The 20,297-nt window shown below is 38.4% G+C and overlaps 2 protein-coding genes across 2 annotated transcripts; one reads left to right on the top strand and one right to left on the bottom strand.

Moving 5' to 3' along the window:
- Positions 1 to 234: 234 nt before the first annotated feature.
- On the bottom strand, positions 235 to 4,160 carry LOC121640324. The gene is made up of 6 exons (XM_041986035.1): positions 3,676 to 4,160; positions 2,369 to 3,409; positions 1,930 to 2,085; positions 1,743 to 1,799; positions 959 to 994; positions 235 to 549 (listed from the first exon to the last, which is right to left on the bottom strand). The coding sequence occupies exons 1-6, from the start codon at positions 3,682 to 3,684 to the stop codon at positions 235 to 237; spliced, it is 1,614 nt and encodes a 537-aa protein (XP_041841969.1). The 5' UTR covers positions 3,685 to 4,160.
- Positions 4,161 to 12,428: 8,268 nt separating this feature from the next.
- LOC121640323 lies at positions 12,429 to 16,486 on the top strand. The gene is made up of 4 exons (XM_041986034.1): positions 12,429 to 13,661; positions 14,000 to 14,146; positions 14,833 to 15,120; positions 15,425 to 16,486. The coding sequence occupies exons 1-4, from the start codon at positions 13,059 to 13,061 to the stop codon at positions 16,484 to 16,486; spliced, it is 2,100 nt and encodes a 699-aa protein (XP_041841968.1). The 5' UTR covers positions 12,429 to 13,058.
- Positions 16,487 to 20,297: the final 3,811 nt, after the last annotated feature.

Genomic DNA, 20,297 nt, shown 5'->3' with positions numbered 1-20,297 from the left:
AGAAAGCTTATGGGCCTCTCTTGGTCTGAACAAACTCTGCACGAACACTGCAGCACAAATACTCTACAGATTTTCAGATCACTGCCTACTTGTGCCCATGATGCTAGAAGTCTTTAAATTTGGTAAATGGAGTCATACAACCTCTGAATAGGAACCTAAGAAAACACTGTAACAATCACATTTTCCCACTAATGGGTAAATAACATCCCACGAGCCAATAAAAATCCACTCCATCTACTCTGGGCTGTAAAGCTGGCTGCTCAGCCTATAAACTTTTTTGGACATCTTTTTCCCACCAAGCTCCATCAGGACTTTTTGCACAAATTCCAGAGTGTACTGCAGATTTTTTGGATACCTTAAGTTGAGTGCATATGTGAGTCCGAAGAGCATGGCAACAGCTGTTGCAACTGAGGGCACCTCATTCAGAACCGGTGTCCCATCAATGACTATCTTAATGTCTTTAGGTGAATGGAAAGAATCCTCTTTCCCGGGGACGAAGATCGCCATGGTTTCCTGCTCCAGTACGTCAGCCTCATTTTCCTGCAGATCCTGCACACACCAAAAAGCCAAAAATGAGGACAACTAAAAGAGACCTGTGCCAAAGCACAATAATAATAACAGTATCCCCACTTTTTTAAATACTGAACACTTTACTGGATGATGGTAGCACCACCATCAGTCTTAACTGATGGTGGTGCTACAAGAAAGGTGAAGGAGTCTGGGGAAAGGAAATTCAACAGACAAAGACAATTTATTAGAAGGAAATATTTAGTGTCATGTAGGAATGGGATTTAATGAGATTTTATTTATATGAATGCCATTTTCAATTCTGGCTATCAATCCGGTTCTTTTTTCACATGCCTAGTGCCATGTTGCATCTGAGAGAGAGAGAAAAAAAAAAAAATATGGGTGTCTGGGTATTTCTTCTGTTAATGAGAGAGATGAGAAATGACCTTACCTGGTATTCTTTAATAAGGTGATGAACAGGTTCGCCCAAGTAGTAGAGATGGGATTTATGGCTCTTTGAAGGGAGCCGGATCTTGAGGAGCCGTTCCTTTCAAAGAGCCATTCAAAAGACTGGCTCGTTCTCACAATATCTTACAAAATTTCACAATATATAATGAATGACAAACAATCAAAATATGTACCTATATAAAATCTACTATACAAGATTAAGTAATTATAGGAAAAATATAGATAAAAAGGATAAACCTGAGCAGTCAGTGCAAATTCTAGTAAATGTTTTGGATAGAACTCACAGTATTTGTTTACCAAACAATACTCTCTGCCCATAGATGCTTCACATGAACGGAGTGTGTTGGACATCAGACTTCTATGATGTCACATTTTATTTATTTTATTTTCATTTTACTCAACTGTACTACTTCTTATTTACTTATTTATTTATTCATTAAGTCAGTCATTTTTAGCTGGAAGGGCGGGGGGGCGGGATTGGGCTTGGTGTGTGTGTGTATACGTGTGTGCGTATGACTGTGTGAAAGATTTCATTAAGTGTTTTTATTCTTATGTTTTTAATCATGTAAAGAACTTTGTGTTGCCTATGGCATGAAAAGTGCTGTATAAATAAAGTTTGATTTGATTTGATGAAGGCAGTGTCAAAAATTTGTATATAAAAAGAATGGCTCACAAATGAACGGCTCACAGCTGTGAATCGATTCCCATCGTTCATTTAAAAGAGTCGTTCAAAAGAATCGATTCGTTCATGAACGTCACATCTCTACCAAGTAGATCATCAGAGATTTGAGGGTGCATTCTCTTCTGATGGTGATGTCAATGGTCTGAGTAAAAACAGTTTTAATTAAAAACCGTTTCAAGTAAAAACACTTAAAATTAAAATATCACTTTCTCACACATACATACAACAATTTAACTATGGATCCCACTGAAAGCCAACTCAGACATAGATACCTCATCTAAAGCTTTCAAGGTATTGGTGGTCTGCTCTTTCACACGTCCTCCCTTGCTTCTGATGACCTCCAGCAGTTTGGTGGAGTGTTTGTCCAACTGAGCCAAGAACTTTGTCTCCAGGGGAACCGCTGTAACTCGCAAGAACTCAGCATTGATCTGCAATAATAGAAACAGAGCATGCAGAAAGAAGTTTGGAAATGTATAAATAAATCAACAATTAATAATCAAATCAAATAGTCAAAAAAGAACTGCAGGTTGGATCAAACTGCTTGAAGATCAGCTTTTATGAATGTCTAATCAGTCATTTTAAAATATTAAGACAGTCTCCCCACAAAAAATAGTTTCTTTTGTTCCTACAATTGTATAATCAAGTACATGGATAAGTAACGGATGTCTGAGTGACTGGTGGGTCGGAGGGGCCTTGCATCTAAAAACATACCTCTTCCATCCGGAAAAGTGCTGGCCACCTTGTTAAGATGTCTTCAATGCTCGGCTGCTTGTGCACTATTTCTTGTCTACAGTATCCGAATGTCTTTGCCATCTTTTCTTTTATTGTTTGTCGGTTGTTTCTTTTCAGCATTTCTGACAGAAGGGAAATCCTCTCTTGTTCCAGGCTATCTGTAGTCTCACCACATGGCAAAGATGGAAAATGATTGACCTCAGCTCGTCTAGGTCTCTTCACGTTTCTTGCTGGGTATGTGTCCCCTGGAGTCTTGGATTTAATAGAATTCACTGTGAGCTCGGCAGCTGTGCCGTGGGCCTTAAGTTGTGTTCTGTAGTTGCCCATTTTCATCTTCAGTCTGTGTTTCCACCCATAGCTCATATTGAAAGACCCTGGTTCTCTTAGACAGGGGTGCTTCCTTGTTAATGCCTCAGCAACATCACTGTAGTGACAGTCTTCAGGATATGGTGTGAATGCATAGATACTTTCAGCTACTTTCTCCAATATGTCTGAGAGCATTTTAGAGCTAGGTGTCAGTCTAGTTTGGTCTTTCATGTACTCTGCATTTGCCCTCTGAAGTTGACATTCTGTGTCATAGGAGAAGCATGGGATTTGGAAGACTTGTGGCCACTGCTGTGTTCTAAGTGAGTCTGAGGAAGGGCTGCTGAGCAGTACTGTGTCATCTGTACGTGCCGACACTGAGGACTCATCACTGTCCACACTGAATGAAGAGTTGCTACTCGTTGCGAGGTCAACTGGGTACAAGATAACGGTTGTGGAATTTGGGTCTAACTGGATTACTTTGAGAATGGAAAGATCCTTAATCACAGCTGTTGAGGTCAGATTCACAAATATGTTCCCAAAATCAGTGTCCTTGTACTGCAACCTTATACATCCTTCTAATCCACATGCATTCTTGACTTCATCAATGAGCTCTTCCAATGAGTATGGAATCCCCTTGCGTAGCTCCATCCTTACGTTGTTGTCTTCATTTAAATATACCAGCAATCGAACAGGTGTGATTTCAGCCATGGTGCTCTGAGAAAAAGAGAGAGAGAGAGAGAGAGAGAGGGGAGAGAGAGAGCGAGATAGAGAGCAAGAGGGAGATTAATTATTCTGTTGTAACTTCCAAGAACCAACACAAGTCTCAATGTCCTACTATCTTTTGAGTAAATGAAGACCATGAATTGGGAATCACAAAGATACTTTAGTGCAGTGTGATAATAAAATAGACTTTAATTAATCATATGGGACCTTTAAGTTTTTTAAATTAACATTTTGTAATGTTCCACCATAGGACTGACCTTAAACATGTATATATCTTTTGAGTGTTATGAGCCGCATTCCCCCAATTGTGTAGTCAGCCAGTGGGTATGGATCTGCGAGTTGGTTTGGGTCAACCACTTCCATCTTCTTTGTAGGACATGTTTTCAGTTCATAAGCTCTGTAATGTTCCCAGTACCAAGCACTGAGATTTCTGACGATGAAAAACAGTTTATCCTTGATAACAATCATCTGAATTATTTCCACAAATTCAGGCAGTCCTGCCAATGAGCCATGTGCAAGGATCATTCCATTCCTGTAGTTCAAGCCACTGTACGTCGCATTTTTAGCCAAGCACACAACATCCAACTCTGGGTGCCTCTGTTTGAGCGCAAATGCAATGTCCTCTTTCAAAACATCAGTGGGAAGAGTTGAAACATTTGCTACCTGTAGGGGGGAACTGGGAAAGCTCCTCATGTGAAGATGATGGGCCATGATAAACTGATGTCTTTGTGCTAAGGACAGAAGTACATTTCTGAAGCAGGTTGTATGCCGCACAACTCTTTTGAAGAAACTGTGCTTTGCTTCGAAGCGCATGGTCCACAATGCAACTAGTGGGCCAAACTCACAGATTAAATGAGGGTAGTGCTCTAAGAAATTATGTTTGGGCAGAAGGTTTGACTTGGGAAAAACCTCTTTAAATCTAACTCTGTGCTCAGAGATCTTCATGTTCAAATATGCAATTGATTCCTGAGTCTGCACTGGAGAAACAACAACTTCCACAATGTCTTTCAAGTCAGCAAGGAGTTTCCAGGCTGGCTCATCAATGGGCACTTTTTGTCCAACTAGTAGTGGGAGAAATCTTAGCAAGTTCCAGTTCTCATGTGCGTTTCCACCGATTGTTTTCCTGGATGCATAGGTCAGTGGAACAGCGTGAGGCCGATTTGTTTTATCTGTCCATCTATAGGGAAAATGTTCAATCGCCTTGTTTAAAGTTTCCAAAGTAAAATACTTTTTGGAAATAAATACAGTCAAACACAGAGATATTTCATAAGGTACAATTCCCTCAAATAAATCGTGTACAATGTCTGGAGGGAAACCACTAATAACACTGAAACTGGCAAGTTTTTCTGACAGAACACATTTACTCTTAACACCGAAACAGTTGTTCAAAGAATTTTCCTCGAGGGTTTTTAGATGATTCAAGTGACTTTCCTCAGATCTCAGCGAGAAACCTCCAGCTTCGATCTCCTTGTTCTGGATTTCTAACATATCTGCCAAACAAAACCTGCAAACGTATCTGCCAGAAAAACTCTCCACAAAACCAGCAAGACTGTGTGCTCCCAGGTTGTCTGCAACAACACACTGCAATGTGCCCTTCAAAGTTTTCCCTAACTTATCCACAAAAATACCCTGCTGTTCTAATGTTATGAGATCAGTAATCAAAGGTTCCAACACCTTTTCATAACCATAGACCTTGACATCATTGCTATTAATCAAGGCAGCCAAATGGATAGAGGACAATGAGGAGTGACAACCCGGCGGCAAATTGCCTAAAATCCAATACACGGCACAGATTTTGTGTTTTTTACGTGATGTACCAAGGGGATTGCAAATTTCATAGTCATCAACATACAAAATCAAAGAAATTGCACATTTATTTGAGAGTATAGCATTTCTTTTAAAGAGAAGTCCATCCCAAAAGGATCTGCATACCTGTTCATCACTATCTACTGCATTATGTATTTCTTGCAGATTTATAGCCTTATCCAGAATAGTGTCACAATTTAAAAGCTGCTGCAAGGATTTTAATAAAGGCACATACTGAAAAGACTTATGATTTGTTTGGTCTAATACATATTCAACAGGCTCCACAACGTTGAAGTGTTTTCTATAGTAAGCCTTCCGTTTCCAAGCAGTAGACAGTGGACCGTGTTTTCCTAACGCAGCTTGAATAGGATGTGAGGTGCAAAGTACAGTGGCTAATTCTTTCACAACAGGATCATCAACTCTACAACTGTTATTTTGTAAAAAGTCAAAAATAGTCTTTTGGGCTACTGGCACAGAGGCAGTTCCAATTAAATACCCCAACTCTTCAAGTAGTTCATTTATAGCTACACTTGGCACCAGAAAAGAGTGTTCTAACTGAAGTAAAACTGAGGCTAATTTTAGTTCAATAACTTTAGTCAAATCTGTTGATATTTCATCAGCAAATTCGTCAGATGGTAAATCATCATCTGACTGCTCAGTAGTGCCGCTTTCAAACGATTCTACAGTAACAAGGCTATCAACAGGTTCATAAACAACACCAGGCTTAAAATCATGAATAGTATGGGGGTTATGTTTTCTCCATTTGTGAGTTCTGAAAGCACCGTAAAGATTTGTTTTATATGAACAATGAGCAAACATGCAATTCACAGATTCATGTTTTTTCAAATGTATCCCAATGTGTTGAAAATAGTCTGTCTCAGTCGAAAGTTGATCGTTCTCACAGATGTGGCACTTAAAATGTGAAATGCAATCTTTCTGTGTGGACTTTTGAGCAGAATGGGATTTGCTTAGATGGGTCAGCAGAGCCTTCCATGTCTTGCATGTGCATGGACAGTTCTCATAAGTACACGGGTAAGCATGGCCCCGTCCATAATGTCGATGATCAAGTTTGTAATGTTTCAGAAGTTCAGATCTTCTTGAATATGAATGGCCACAGTCTTTACGTTTCCACATGTATTGATTACTGAGGAAAAATACAAGAGTTGTGTGAGTGTTTTAGGAGGCTGATCCAATTATTGCAATAATCATGTCTTTGTACGCAGGACTTACCACAAGCTGACGAGAAGCTTCCAAATTGGTTGCACAGCAAGATTACAATGGAACTGGAAGCTGCTTTCCTGAAGTTAAAGGAGACAATTTATTTGTTGGGTATTCTTAATGCTAAATAAATTACTATCTATGCAATATAAACATAACAGAATATTATTATGCCTTCCATTGTGATTTAAGCTTGACACACTGCATATGTCTTACATATGATTAAAGCTAAATTTGAATAATTCATTTAGGCTTGATGGGGTGCTAAGGGTGAAAGATCACAGGCATGTCATGTGTACCCCTAATAATTTCACAAGTCAATCTTTATTTCTCTGCAAATTAATTCATCCACAGGTATATATTGTATTTACTTTATTTAGCCTTTAATTTTTGTTTAATGATCACAAATCATTTAACTGTAAAATTCATCTTTAAACAATCAAGGCACCTCATATTTTATACACATAGGCCCTGATCTATTAACGCTTTGCGTGTACTAAAACAGGTGCAGACGGCTTTGCTCCGCTAAAATTGGCCCAAGCTTATCTATCAAAGCCGCAAACATGGAACTACGTCAGTTATCCTGGCAAAACTGCGCCGCTCTCCACTTTGCGTTTCTGAAGCTACTGCATATGCATTATGGGCGTTCCGGCCAGAAAGTGCACATTAGTGGGAGGAGACTATGCAAATAAATCTGGTTTGCGCAGCAGTGGGATTCATGTAGCCCGCAAATAGTTTGCGTGTTTATGTTTGCTCTAAAAATAGCGTTTCTGAAAAGCAGGTGCTAATTGGCACAACAGTATACGCGCAATGGCTGCAGTAATAATTTTAAGGAGGAGGCACAGACACCATGAAAGGCGACTAAGATAATGCATTTTTTTCTATTATATTAATATATTTAGAATGCCAGAGAAGAGGATTGTGGAGACGACCCAGCGTTGCAATATTAGAATTGCTGGATAAGTTTAAAGACTTTATCATGCCTGTCTTTTATTATTATTATTATTATTATTATTATTATTATTATTTCTTTATAGCTTTTAAACCTTTATTATTTCTTATTTGTTCCTTGCATGTTTTTATATGTACAATACCTTGGTTCCTAAAGGTTGTTGTTAGTGTGCCTTATAAATAAATTGAACTTGAATATGAAACTATATTGCAGCATTTCTGGTGACATTTAGATTTTTTTCCTCGACTTCCGCAATATTTTTATTTGTCTCCTTTATTTGTCTCAACTTCTATCGGATAAAAGTTAATTTTGCGTTTGCGGTTTCCTTGCTCTCCAGAACCTTACATGACAGAGCAAACAGCGCCGCTAAATCCTCATTTACATACTGCTGTTTGCTCCGCAAATGATAACAGGAGCAGTCTTAATAGATCAGGCGCTAATCGTAGAAACATAACCAGAGCAAAACTGCGCAGCAAATGTTAAATAGCGCAGCAGTTTTGCCCTCGTCATAACTCAGCCCCATATTGTATTAAATGGACGAGCAGCACTGTACTAAGATGGAGCAGCACTGAACGTGGCGTCTACGTATATTGTTTGAGCCGACTATCCCGACTATGTTATCTTTTCATAACAGTCTGAACGACACAGATCCAGTTTTTTTCAAATGCGACCCAGGCCACTTGGATATGTGGTCCTAAATCCGATACGTACCTGATCTTTAGCCATGCGACTTCAGTCTGAACGGCCAGGTCGTATTAATCCGACCTACATGTCATACACGACATTGTTTATAAACTGTTATATGTAAAGGGTCACACCACTCTCCACTACTCCTGGCTGCGACTCTGTACCCACGTTTCTCTGTACAGACGTTGCTGCCACTGCTCCACAAAATGCCATTGCCACAAATCTGGCTCCAATCTTTTGTAATCTCCTCCTTAAAAACGATGCCATTGAAAATGTGCTGGCTACGGATAGACAATAACTTTAATATTGTAACATAAGCTCCGCTGTTACCGTCCATGTTTACTTCCACAAACACGAAGACGTCACACGCACGCTCACTGTCACGTCATCGTGTCTTCTACACATGAGGGACACTTGTGGTGCGCAATAAGGTTTTTACAGGAGATCACATACAAGTCGCATTTAATTGGAATGTGAACGGACTCTCAAAAACTCGGATTTCACAAGAAAAAAAAAAAAAATCGAATTGAGCATTATGCCCTGCAGCGTGAACATATGTCAGAGAAAGCCAGCGTCAAAAAAGATGCCCGAAATGATTTGAGACAAACATCAGCCCTGTTGAAAGGTTCCCTTTCTAATTTAGTAAAAACATCATCATCATCATCATCAAACTTTATTACAGACTCGTAGTCCAAAACAACACACAACACAAAACAAAAATACAATAAAATACAAGAAAAAAAAAAAAAAAAACTTACTTAGGGCAGGCCTTGATAAATGTACACCACACACCCTACAGAAGACATCTATACCAGTGTCTCCATAACTGAGACTGGTAGCGTGTAACACTGAGTCTTACATTAGTCAGGCACATTATGATAGAATTACAACAGTCATTGACACGACAAATAAATGTATACATCAAATTCCTTAAAACTGCCTGAAAGGTTTTAAGCCCTGATGACACAAACAACTGACTTGCACTCTCCCATCTCGGTTTCTTCAGTAAAAGTCTGAGACAATCATTATACGCCACATTCAATTTGCGCATGCTTGCTCTTTTATAATTTGACCACAGATGTGAAGTGTATAAAGGTGTACAGTAAGCTTTAAACAATGTCTTTTTCACCTCATCTGTACATGGACCAAACAAAACAAACTTCACGGGAAATGATTTCTGTTGCAGTTTTAAATGGAGCTTGACATGTCGTAATTTATTAGCTAAGGTATTTTTTTAATGCTCTAAAAAAAACAAAGTAGCCCAAGTCCCTAGCTCAGCTTAGTTTAAATCATGGTAGAAAGTTTCTGCGCTCACACACACTCATAAAAGATTCAAACAATGCATGTACCGTTACCGTCAAGATTTAACAACATTTTCTTTAATTTCACTCACATTACAATTTACATTTGACCTTACCGTGGAATGTCTTCCTCTCTCAGGTCCTGACTTTTCCGTTCGTAATGTGTTTCGACCCCAAGGGCTGAAAATTTAATCCAGTCAAGGACATACAGTATTATATATATATATATATATATATGTGTGTGTTGAAAAGTGAAAAAGAGAACAAATTTTTAAATGTTTTCCTCACCAGTGCCAACATCGCTCTAAAATGGAGGACAGTTTGAAACGGATGTACTTTTATCCCGCCAGAACAGTGTGCGCATGCGCACATTATACTCAAACTAATTAAGGTGCTTAGATCAAAATTAAACAAATCACTTTGGTGCCCTCTCGTCGGTACCCTTGTAGTAATGTAAAAGAAAAGGATTACTCCACAAACATAAATTCCAACATTTTAGTTTAAATGAGAAAAGTAGTATTTTTTAACTATTGGAAAAAAGAAAAAAGACATTAAACGAACAACAGCTGTGTTCACTTTTTTCAGTGTAGTTACGCAGGCTTTGTTTGTACAGCTCATAGTGAATTTGAAGTTTATTTTTCCACCATTTCCGCTCAGTTTTTCTGCATTCTCTTTTTAGGCTGGTAACCACAGTGGTGTTTCTCCATGGTGTTTTCTCTTTGATCAAAGTGCTCTTGATTCTTATTGGTGCAACAGCATCCATTACATTCAAGACTTTCAGATTGAAATGATCCAGGAGTCCATCAACTGACTCTGCACTGGTTGTTGGTAACATAGCTATGGCCTCCACAAACTTAGCGCTTGTTCTTTCACTAATGTACCTCTTCCTAACTGAGGAGCAGGTTGGTTGGACATTCTGAGTGATCAGTAAATCAAACAAAATACAAAAATGGTCAGACAAGGCCAAGTCAGTGACCGCTACAGAAGAAATTTCCACACCCTTTGAAATAACCAGGTCCAGAATGTGACCTCAAATGTGGGTCGGTTCTTTTACATGTTGCCACAAACCAAACATGTCCAATATGGAAGAAAATTCCTTGACTTTACCATCCGTCATGTTATCTATGTGAATGTTAAAATCCCCAGTTAAGATGAAATGGTTAAAATCAGTAGAGATAACCGACAATAATTCAGAAAATTCATCAATAAAATTTACACAGTGTCCTGGGCGTCTGTAGATGATTAGAAATAGAATTTTAGAAACGCCCCTTAAAATAAAACTAAGATATTCAAAAGAAGTAAAATCAAATCAATCAAATGAAATTTCTTTACTCTGGAATGAATCTTTAAATAAGGCAGCTTATCCTCCCCCTTTCCTCCCGTTTCCACATTTGTTCATAAAACTAAAATGAGGGGGTGCTGTTTCATTAAGAACTGTAGCACTTGTGTCTTCTGTTAACCATGTTTCTGTCAGAAAAAGAAAATCTAAACTGTGAGAAATGATGAAGTCATTAACTAACAGTGACTTGTTGGACAGAGATCTAACATTTATTACAGCTAGCTTTATGAAGTTTACACTGGTCTCTGTTGTATTCTGAGTTATACAAGGTACAGTTAACAGATTAGATCGATTCACCCCACAAGCTGATCGTGTTCGATTCCTTATTTTACTAACTAACACAGGAATCCTACTGGGTCCAGGCTTGATCTCAGAACAGCTGTCAGTAGTAGCAAAACTACAGCAAGGACCCTGAACGCATCATGGCATGTTATCTTTGTTGTGAATTCTGCTGCTGCTCTGGGAACCTCCTGCACATCCTCCCATGCCCTGCTCAGTCAGGACAGATGATCTAATAGGAGGATGAGGAGGGGGAGGGGGGGGAGCCCTGTATTTCTTGGTAGATGGTGGTCGCTGGGGTTCAGACCGGGATAGAGACATCCTTTTAAGACCTTGGGTGATGTGGAGCAGAGGATCGTTTCTCTGCTGTGTCCTTCGCTCTTATCTGTACACTCATGTTTGGGTTTGCCGTCCCAACAGTATGACGCAAGTGTGCACCAAATAATCTGCATCCAGTTAGATTTGGATGCACACCATCAGGTCTGAATCGCTCCTTACAGTTCCAAAAGATAATGAACTTATCAATGAACTTTATGCCATGGGTGATACATGCATTTGATAACAGTGTGTTCAGGTCAAGAAGTCTACTGAAAAGTTCAATTCCTTTACCCGCTGTAGGAATGGGTCCTGAAATATGAACATGGTGTGCTTCAAACTGACACAGTTTCTTCAACAGCAGAGAAAAGTCTTTCTTCAGGATCTCGGAGCCAGTTTTCCTCCTCAGAATATCTAAAGACCCTGTGTGGACAATAATCTTCATACCATCTGAAGACAGAATGGTCGGTTCCCTGACTGATGTGTCAAAAAATGTTAGATTTTCCGTCTTTGCCATCCACACTTGCTGTGTTATAGAGTCATGGGCATTAACCCCAGATTGATAGATTAATTGGTCAGTTGGTCAGATGGATGGATGGATGGATGGATAGATGGATGGATGGATGGATGGATGGATGGACGGACGGATGGATGGATGTTTAAACTGGCCAGCCCCTTCTTATCATTCCAACTTTTTAACACTATCCAGTCCTTCCAGTATCTTGAGATCTGCTGATCAGATGCTTCTGGTTGTCCTGAGCTCCAGGTTAAAACAGAGCTTTTACGGTTGTTGGCTCCAAACTGTGGAACTGCCTTTCCCTCCACATCAGGTCCTCACCACCAAAGAGCATTTATAGAGCACATTTAAAAATCCAGGTTTAACTTTCTTGACTTGAGTATTAGACATGTAGGACTTTGTGTTGCTTTCTGGTATTTGTCTATAACTATTTCTGTTTGGTCAACATCTGTTGTTTTGAATCTCCTTCGAAATAAACTTGACTTGAATTGAAATGCTTGATTTTGTTTTCATTAGCTAGCTTCTCACCAGAAATGATGCATTCTGTCTGAGTCCTTGCTACGGAGCCCCTAAAGGGACACAGAAGAAAAAAAAAAACAAATCCTAATAACCCGTGCTCACGAGAAACTATCTGGTGCTCACGAGAAACTTTCTGGTGCTCACGAGAAACTATCTGGTGCTCACGAGAAACTTTCTGGTGCTCACGAGAAACTTTCTGGTGCTCACGAGAAACTATCTGGTGCTCACGAGAAACTTTCTAGTGCTCACGAGAAACTATCTGGTGCTCACGAGAAACTTTCTGGTGCTCACGAGAAACTTTCTGGTGCTCACGAGAAACTATCTCGTGCTCACGAGAAAGTATGTTGTGCTCGTGAGAATGTATCTGGTGCAAGCGGGTGAAGTAAGTGCAGTTGTTTAGAGGATGGCTACCGCAAATGATATCGACCTGATTAACTTTCTAAAAACACGACATATTCCTGATAATGTCATCAACAAGTTCAAGGAAGATAAGGTAAGCAGTTTCACTTTTGTTTAACTTAATATTCTTAATGTAATTCGCATTTCAGAGATGTTAGTAGCTTATTGAAGTTTCTTTTATTTTGCTCTTCGCTGTCTTACTTGTAAGGTATTTTCCTGTTGGCATTGTAAACCTTCTAATTTTGTTTTGTTTTGTTGTTGTTATTTACTTATTTATTTTTTAGATTGATATTAACGTCATAAATGTCATGACTGATGAGGACTTAGCCCTGTATCTCCAAAGATATGGAGACCGACTAGCCATAAAAGCATTCTGTCGGCAAAGAAGAGCGTGGTTGGAACCGCCAGAAGTAAAGTCAGCTCTCATGTGGCGAGTGAGAGACAAAATTCAGGGACAACGGAAAACTGCTTCCTTTGACGATACAGCAGGCCCTGGTGTTGGAAATCGGCATGCCGCAAAAGACAGTCGGCGGATTGAAATGGGATGGCTCCACTTTTCTAATGGAAATTATCACCAGGTCCGAACGAGACATGGAGGTGGAACACGGCACTTGTCTGTCCAAAAAACAGTTACGATGGAGGAGCTGTTGATAACTGGAAAAGACTTGTTTTTTCCAAATGGTCACTCTGCTAAAGGACCAGTAGAGTGCTTCATGTTTGACATTCGGGATTTCAGCCACAACATAGTTCCCCTTGAATGTACAGTGGCCCAGCTATATGAGCAGACAAAGATTAGAGTGCTTCGCATTTACCTATGCTCCCAAGAAAAGAGCAAAGAGGATTTTCCTAAAGATGTCATTCTTTCCGACACATCTTCAGATTTTGAGCCCACTGAGAACAGAGTTGTAAAGGTAATTTTTGGCACACTTGTTACCAAAGCTTTGATCACAAATTATGACTATGAAAATTGCTCAGATTCGTATATAGATTTTTGCATTGCCTTGACAGAAAGTTGCCATTTCACCGTACACAAAAGATGCTGGCATATGTTATTTCTTATTCCTTGTCTTCCTAAAAAGTAAAAATTTTATTGCTTTCCTGCTGTTATTGTGATGAAAAACAAATAACATTGTTGAACTGTTAAAATACATCTAATTAAACTAAATTCATTTAAATTGGTTTGGACATTTAAAACTATTTTTGCTGTGGCCATAATCCTATAAATAACTATTTTGCTTATCTTTTATAGACCAGGAGGATGCAGAGACAGACTACAAGGACCCGAACCAGGAAATATCTTAGGAAGACAAGAAGTGATCATCAGTTGGATCACCCAGATAAATCATCAGATTCCGATATATCACCCAGTGTCTCAACGCCGGAAAAACATGGAATTGTAAGCTCAAATACAATACCATATTAACAACCCAGTCTGTGATACATACTTTATATGTCATTTCTGTCTTCATAAAGTACAACCATAACCTAGAAACCACAATGTTTGCAAATACAAGCAAGTGCTAATCTTCATTCCCTTATTGTGAATAATCACCATGATACACAAATAAAATTCCTTGATTAAACAAAGGCATGGCACCGGTCCCTGAAGATTCAGAGATCCCCTGTGGCTTTTTTTCTTTTGTTTGTACTGTTTGGTCATTTTATGAACACAATTACCAAACTCGGTTGTAGATTAAATTACCTTTACAGAGACCTGTTGGAGTAGTTGGTCTCAGTACAGTTCCTTTGAAGTTTGATTGTGTTTGAATACTTTGATTCAACTCTGAAAAACTCAAAAGTGTTGTCAGAGTTATTATAAAATTAATTTGGACCAGAGCAAAAAAACTTTAGATGTGAATGTTTAGACTGCAGGAAAAGGCACACATTTTTTTAAAGTTGTTCACAGCAGCAGTTTGTGAAGGACTAGGTTTTTGCCCCAGACAACATACATTGGTAACAACAAAGTTTAAACTGCATCTAAGTCTATGGTAGTTGGAAACATGGTTTGTGCTGAAGGCTACATTTAACAAAGCTAACAAAGATAAACAAAGCTAATGTAATCCTTTTATTATAATTCAACAGGTGGGCGAATCAAGCAAGCACTTAAGACTTCCCTCTGACACGAGCTGCACAGAGATCCTGCATTCACCATCCTCCGATGATGTTGGGAATGATTCACATCAACATACGAGCTGGCATGAACCTGAAGATGCAGAACAGTTTAATAATGAGTCCGATTCCCATCTTGCCCAGGCTATCAATGCATCTCTTGAAGACTTTGAAGTACAGTTTGGGCCTGTTTCAAGTCAAGATGGAGATAGTCTTGACTCCACCCTACCCTGGAACCCAGATAACATCAACACACATCAGGTATAATGTTGGTGTATTTTGTTTAGTTTTTTGTTTGATTTATTTAAGTTTTTTATTTAAAAAAAACTGATGCAAAAAAACTCATTTTACACATTTTCAACAGCATATATGACATATGGTGACATTTTAAAATGTCCAATTTAGAGCAATCGCAGATTTCAAATCTTAAATCCTGTCCTGTCAGTTTGTTCTATCAATCTGACTATAAAAAAGATTTATTTTTTAATTACTAGTTTGTTGACTTTTTCCTTCTAATGATTTGATTAATAACGACAATTAATTACTTTGTTTACTAATTTTTCAGCATTCAACACTAAATGCAGGACCTGTATCATCAAACACTAACCCAGCCTCCCCAACCCAATCTGTCAAGGAGATCCGCTGTGTTACAGTCAGACGAATCAATGTAGTTCACGATGTCATTGATATCTTCATGGAACCAGAAGTGCTGAATGTTGAGTTAAAGATGGAGTTAAAAAATGAAAAAGCTGTTGATAGTGATGGTGTGTCAAGAGAAGTGTACTCTGCTTTCTGGGAACATTTCCTAGAACAGTGTGAGGGGGAGGATGAACGGGTTCCCAGACTACGACCAGACTTTACTGAGCAGCAGTGGCAAGCTGTTGGAAGAGTTTGGTTAAAAGGGTATTTAGACCACAACATCATACCAATCCGACTGTCACCAGCTTTTGTTCTCGCCTGTTGTCAAGGAGTCAGTTCAGTCGATGAGGAACTTTTAATGATGTCATTTAGCAGATTTATATCAGGACCTGAGCAGGTGGCCGTTGAGAAAGCTCTGCAAGGCAACATGGATGAAACTGCTGAAGAAGACTTACTTGAGCTTCTTTCAAGAATGGGGTCACACTGCCTGCCCTCAAAAGACAATTTACAGGCTTCCCTTTTAACAATGGCACATAAAGTTCTTCTCCAAGAGCCAAAGTTTGTAATAGACTGTTTTCACTCCACTATTCACAATGCTGTGCCATCACTCACCAACAAAGATAGTATAATGACACTTTATGAGTCTAAGAGGCCAACTAACAAAAACGTGGCCCAAATGATAAAGCCAACAAGTGAAAGCCTGAATCCACAAGAGCAGTCAGCCCTTAACCACCTGCTGAGGTATGTGAGAAGCACTGACAGAAGAAAACTAGAGAGATTCTTACGCTTCTGCACAGGGTCCACAGTACTCTGCAAAGACAAAATTGAAGTAACCTTTAATAGGCTATCTGGTTTAAGTCGGAGGTTTGTGGCACACACATGTGGAGCAGTTCTTGAGTTACCATGTACCTATAGTTCATACCCAGAGTTTCGTACAGAACTGGACAACATCCTGTCAGGCGACTGCTTTACCATGGATATTTTGTAATCGATCATATTTTCCCTCCTGTTACATTTTTGGTCTTACATTCTGTGTCTGACACAAATTCCGTTCTAAAGCTTTGAATTTATCAGAAAAATGCATCTGTTGCTGTTTTATTTTCTTTTAAAAGTTTTATTTAATAGATCTCTCACAGTGAAACTTGTTTTACACTTTTATAAAGTACAGCAATGTAGATAATATTTTTTTTCTTTATTTATCCAGGTTTAAAACAAATTTCTGTTCTTTGTATCTTTTTCTAATTTGCACTAAAATCACAAAACTTGAATTTTTTTTCTTTATTCTTGGTATATACACGCAGTGATAAACATACATTGCTGAAAAAGACTTTGGTAAAGATGTTTGGAATATTGTTATCAAAAGAAATGAGTGATCAAGGGTTTTGGCCTTTTCTTGTTAATTTGTGAGCAAATTGATTTTGAAACTGTACTTGAGTCTAAAAGTAACGTTCAGTTTAATCTTTCTTATCAGTAAAAGATCTATTTTCATGTCTTACCTCTTTTACTGGTATGTAATATTTCCAAATATTCACTGATATTGTTATGAAAATCTATTAAGAAGTTACTGTGTACTGAGATAATGAAAGTTGACAAACACCATTTTGAATACCTTCCCAGTAGCTGTCTTTACCAGGTCTCATATGGGAAACATTGTAAGAAAGTATCAAGCAAAATTTTGTTCCAATAAAATCTTATTTTATTGTTCATAAAATGGCTTGTGATTGATATTTAAACAAACTGTAACAACAATAACTCTACAGGGCAAATTACTTAGAGGAACTTATACTTCAATTTCAGTCCTCAAATAAAGGTCCAAAGAAAGGTAAAATATAACTTTGCCTGTCCAATAATAACTGAATTGTTCATACAATCTTGTCACATAGCACATAGTGCTGTCACTGTGGTAAAGTGAGAAATCAGTCCTTCCAAGTGATGTTTTTTCAGAGTTTATATGAAACTTAAGTTGCAGATATACTTAAAATGCAGGTCCAATAATGCCAAACTTTGAAAATTAACATTAAATGGAGTATACCAGTGTAATGTGTATATCCATAACAAAACTATCCACATTAGTTTTATCTTACATTTGTTAGAGTATAAGTACTCTGCATTTTATACTCCGTGTTTAGGTTCAGTATAAATCAGAAAGAAATACAAAATTAATGAAAAAGTAATTTTGACAAAATTTACTCTTTGTCCAAAACAAAACTATTTTCATATATGTAACTTATTCATTGTCATGTACTTTGGAAAATTAATATGTTTTCTTTACAATAATGACTTAGTGATGATATATGCTAGGAAATCTTAAACAATAAAACAAGATAGTTAGTGTTTGATGACACAACCTGCTGAACTTGATAAGAATTGTGTAATGTGTTGCTCAGATCTTGCATTCTCAGATTACAGAAAAGATGTAATCGCACTCCTCAAATGCAGGTACAAATCCAATGCTTGATAGGCATCAGATGGATTTTGTAACTCTGACTCCACCATCAGAAGATTGCAGAGGTCATAGATGTCTGTGTCACATGGTACTGTTGGTCGAGATGTGCAGTTAGTAAGACACAGCTGTATGTCAGCTCTGTTCACAGAGGAAATGCAGTCATCAGTTGAGTAGAGCTCTGGAAACATGTGCATTACTCTGGGTCGACCACTTGGTACTCTGTCATTCTTTGATGGTCGAATGACATGTGAATCCCAGACACAGATGGTTTCGTCCAACTCGTCCTTGCAAAACATAAGAAAACAAGTCAACTAATGTATGCAGTACAGCAAAGCATACTTATTTAGGTTTTAAGTTAAAAAAAGAGGGCTTGAAATAAAATATAGTCTTTAATAAACAAAACAAAAGGCTTACAACATTAACTGTTTATATGACAAAAGGCCTATTATCAGTTGATTTTCATAGAAATAACTTGAACAAAATTTTAGTCCTATTTCTTTTTTCCCAGTTTGTCTCAAAAACATCAACTCGGCTATGCATTAACTTCAATCTCCAAATACCATATTGTTATACTAAAATATTCATTGCTTACCTGGATGATGCTCATGAAGCAAAACTGAATCAGATTTCTGTCCAGATATGCACCATCGAACAAACCACGGTCCTTCAGATCAACAAACAGAGATATATAGAATTCCATTGATTCCTTTCTCAGGAAACCCCACCAGCTTTCTATTCTCTGATTGGATGTGCTGGCGCCTTCAATGTAGCTATCAATAGCAGAGCCATCGTGTATATTCCGACGCAGAAAACGCTGGAAGTCTCTAACTCTGACGTTCTCAGTGCCCCGATTACCTCTGACAATCCTTGGACAGCCACCTAATCTCTCAACTTCATTCATGTAATAACCTCCAATAATCTTTGGATCACTGCTTGTTGTAAATGCATTCAACCAGATAATTTTCCGTGAAAATCCGTCAATGCAGCCGTTAATACAGATTCCAAATGGCTTTAATTTGTCATAGGAATCCAAATGCCAAATATATTTAGGTCCCTTAGCAAAGTAGCTGCGGCGATGGAGACGTCTCGTTCTTCTGAGTTCAACACCTCTTGGGTCAAGTTCTTGTAGAATCAGACGGACGTCTTCTTTCCTTACATGTAATCCATTTTTGACACACTTTGTATGCATCCACCGATACCCATGGAGTTGGCCAGATGTTTGCAGCTGTTCCTGAATGAAAGTAGTAACCTGATCAAGGCTGGTGTATGCCCTGCGCCGAAACAGACCACATGACTTCAAAACTCGTTTTAATTGTCTTTCCAAGATAACATAACGGTGGCGCTGGGCCACTTTGTAGGCAAGTCCAAGGTTAAAATACAGCTCAGTTAAATCATGTATTGTCATTTCTATACGTCACTGTAATGAATGGACTTTTGCGCGCAAAGGACATTTGGTTTCTTGTGAGCACCAGATAGTTTCTCGTGAGCACCAGAAAGTTTCTCGTGAGCACCAGATAGTTTCTCGTGAGCACGGGTTATTAGGCTTTGTTTTTTTTTCTTCTGTGTCCCTTTAGGGGCTCCGTACCTTGCCTTAAATAAAACCAGAGTAAAGACAACTCTAAACTCATGGGCTTATATTTCTTCTGTTCTGTAGTATTTCTCAGACAAGTCCCATCAATGAAATGGTGCAGGAAATAAATTACAGTTACCAGGAGACATGAAGTACTCCACTACTTTAGCTACTTTAGCACCGACCTCAATAAACCAAAGTACATAGATGAAAATAGATCTGATGTACAAGATGTGATGTACGATGTAGCTTTATTAATTTTTTTCACTGAGGATATGTGTTTTAACATATTATACAGCAGATTTTGATGAATTCTATTGATTCACTTGGACCTTCAGGACCTGGATTAGGTTCTAAAGTTAGTTTTTTTCAGGCTCTTAAAACATCAAATCCATGTGAACAAATCATCATAATAATAAAATAGTAAGCAGATACACCTCAACTCCTCTCTGTGTGGATGTCACGCCCACTCTGTCATAGTCAAAACTTTGTGGACCCCCTGTACTGTTTGGAGAACCTTTTGGGAAAGTCGGGGACCTCTGAGAATCTCTGCTGCAGACCAAACAGACATTTCAATTGTTTTTGGAAAGACTTGGATCATAAATGAACTCCTTGCTGTTTTGTGTTTGACTTCTTCCCGTTTTACAGTGACTCTGTTTTTTAATTCTCTGTCTCAGTGATTAAGCAGTAAATTATCAGATACCTGGTAGAAACTCTTACAAAACTTTCAGTGAAGTAACAGATAAATTAGAAACCACAAAATTTCACAATAAGTTAAAAAGA

Source organism: Melanotaenia boesemani, chromosome 5, assembly GCF_017639745.1.
Source record: "Melanotaenia boesemani isolate fMelBoe1 chromosome 5, fMelBoe1.pri, whole genome shotgun sequence".
NCBI classification, from domain to species: Eukaryota; Metazoa; Chordata; class Actinopteri; order Atheriniformes; family Melanotaeniidae; genus Melanotaenia; species Melanotaenia boesemani.
Note: the sequence above shows the minus strand (reverse complement) of the source record. Positions and strands in the feature narration are given on the sequence as shown.